The sequence below is a fragment of the Camellia sinensis genome, chromosome 4 (genome assembly GCF_055761805.1).
Source record: "Camellia sinensis isolate YWXY chromosome 4, ASM5576180v1, whole genome shotgun sequence".
NCBI classification, from domain to species: domain Eukaryota; kingdom Viridiplantae; phylum Streptophyta; class Magnoliopsida; order Ericales; family Theaceae; genus Camellia; species Camellia sinensis.
Window position 1 is genome coordinate 164,972,150 of NC_138964.1, and position 747 is coordinate 164,972,896.

A 747-nucleotide genomic window follows, 5' to 3' on the forward strand; every position below is an offset into this window, starting at 1 on the left:
GCAAAACGATTACATTTGACCCTCCAAAAGTTCGCCTAAAGTTGTTACTTGGGCAGGCAAGTTTGTAGCCTGCTGTGGCTAGGTTGCTTCATGGTATGTCTTGGGCTATCTTACACTATGCTTTGGGCCTTTGCTTGCACTTACACCAACAACTTCTTAGGCATGTTTTTAGCTCTCCAAAGGGCACAAATGAGTGTGGCATCAAAGGTGTTAACCCTTGGATGGGCGCACCTTGACAGTCTCCCCCACTTGAACGGTCAACGCCCTCAACAACTTGGCCCAATAAGTATCAATCTCATCTTGAAAAGCCGAAAAGTCTGCCTCCCGTTCCCAATTGATTTCTTCATCTCCAAGGCCTTTCCATTTCACCAAGTATTGCCTTTGTTTCTTCTTGGAAACCATTTTCACCCGATCGGCCAAGATAGATTCAATAAACCTTTTTCCTGTTTTAGCTATGATGGTTTGGCGTTTCAACTCATTTCGGGTTGGATCTTCCTTGTCTAGATAATAAGGCTTCAAAAAACTCACATAGAAAACCGGGTGCACTTTCAGCCAAGATGAAGTATCTATCTTGTAAGCACATTTGCCCATTCTCTTCAGAATGGTTACCGGTCTTCCATACTTTCGCACTAGTCTTCTGTCTCTTCCCCTCATGAACTTGCGTTGCTTGGGGTTAAGTTTGACAAGAACTTGATCCCCAGCTCTAAACTCAAGTGGCCTCCTCTTTTCATCAGCCCATTTCTTCAT

General features: G+C 44.2%; 1 protein-coding gene across 1 annotated transcript; it reads right to left on the reverse strand.

Annotated features, from left to right (window-relative positions):
* Positions 1–210: 210 nt before the first annotated feature.
* LOC145824192 (uncharacterized) lies at positions 211–747 on the reverse strand. The gene has a single exon (XM_082923808.1). The coding sequence runs from the start codon at positions 745–747 to the stop codon at positions 211–213; it is 537 nt and encodes a 178-aa protein (XP_082779934.1).

Bases quoted from the DNA above. Each gene is read 5' to 3' on its own strand.
- LOC145824192 (XM_082923808.1), bottom strand. From the start codon at position 747: ATGAAGAAATGGGCTGATGAAAAGAGGAGGCCACTTGAGTTTAGAGCT.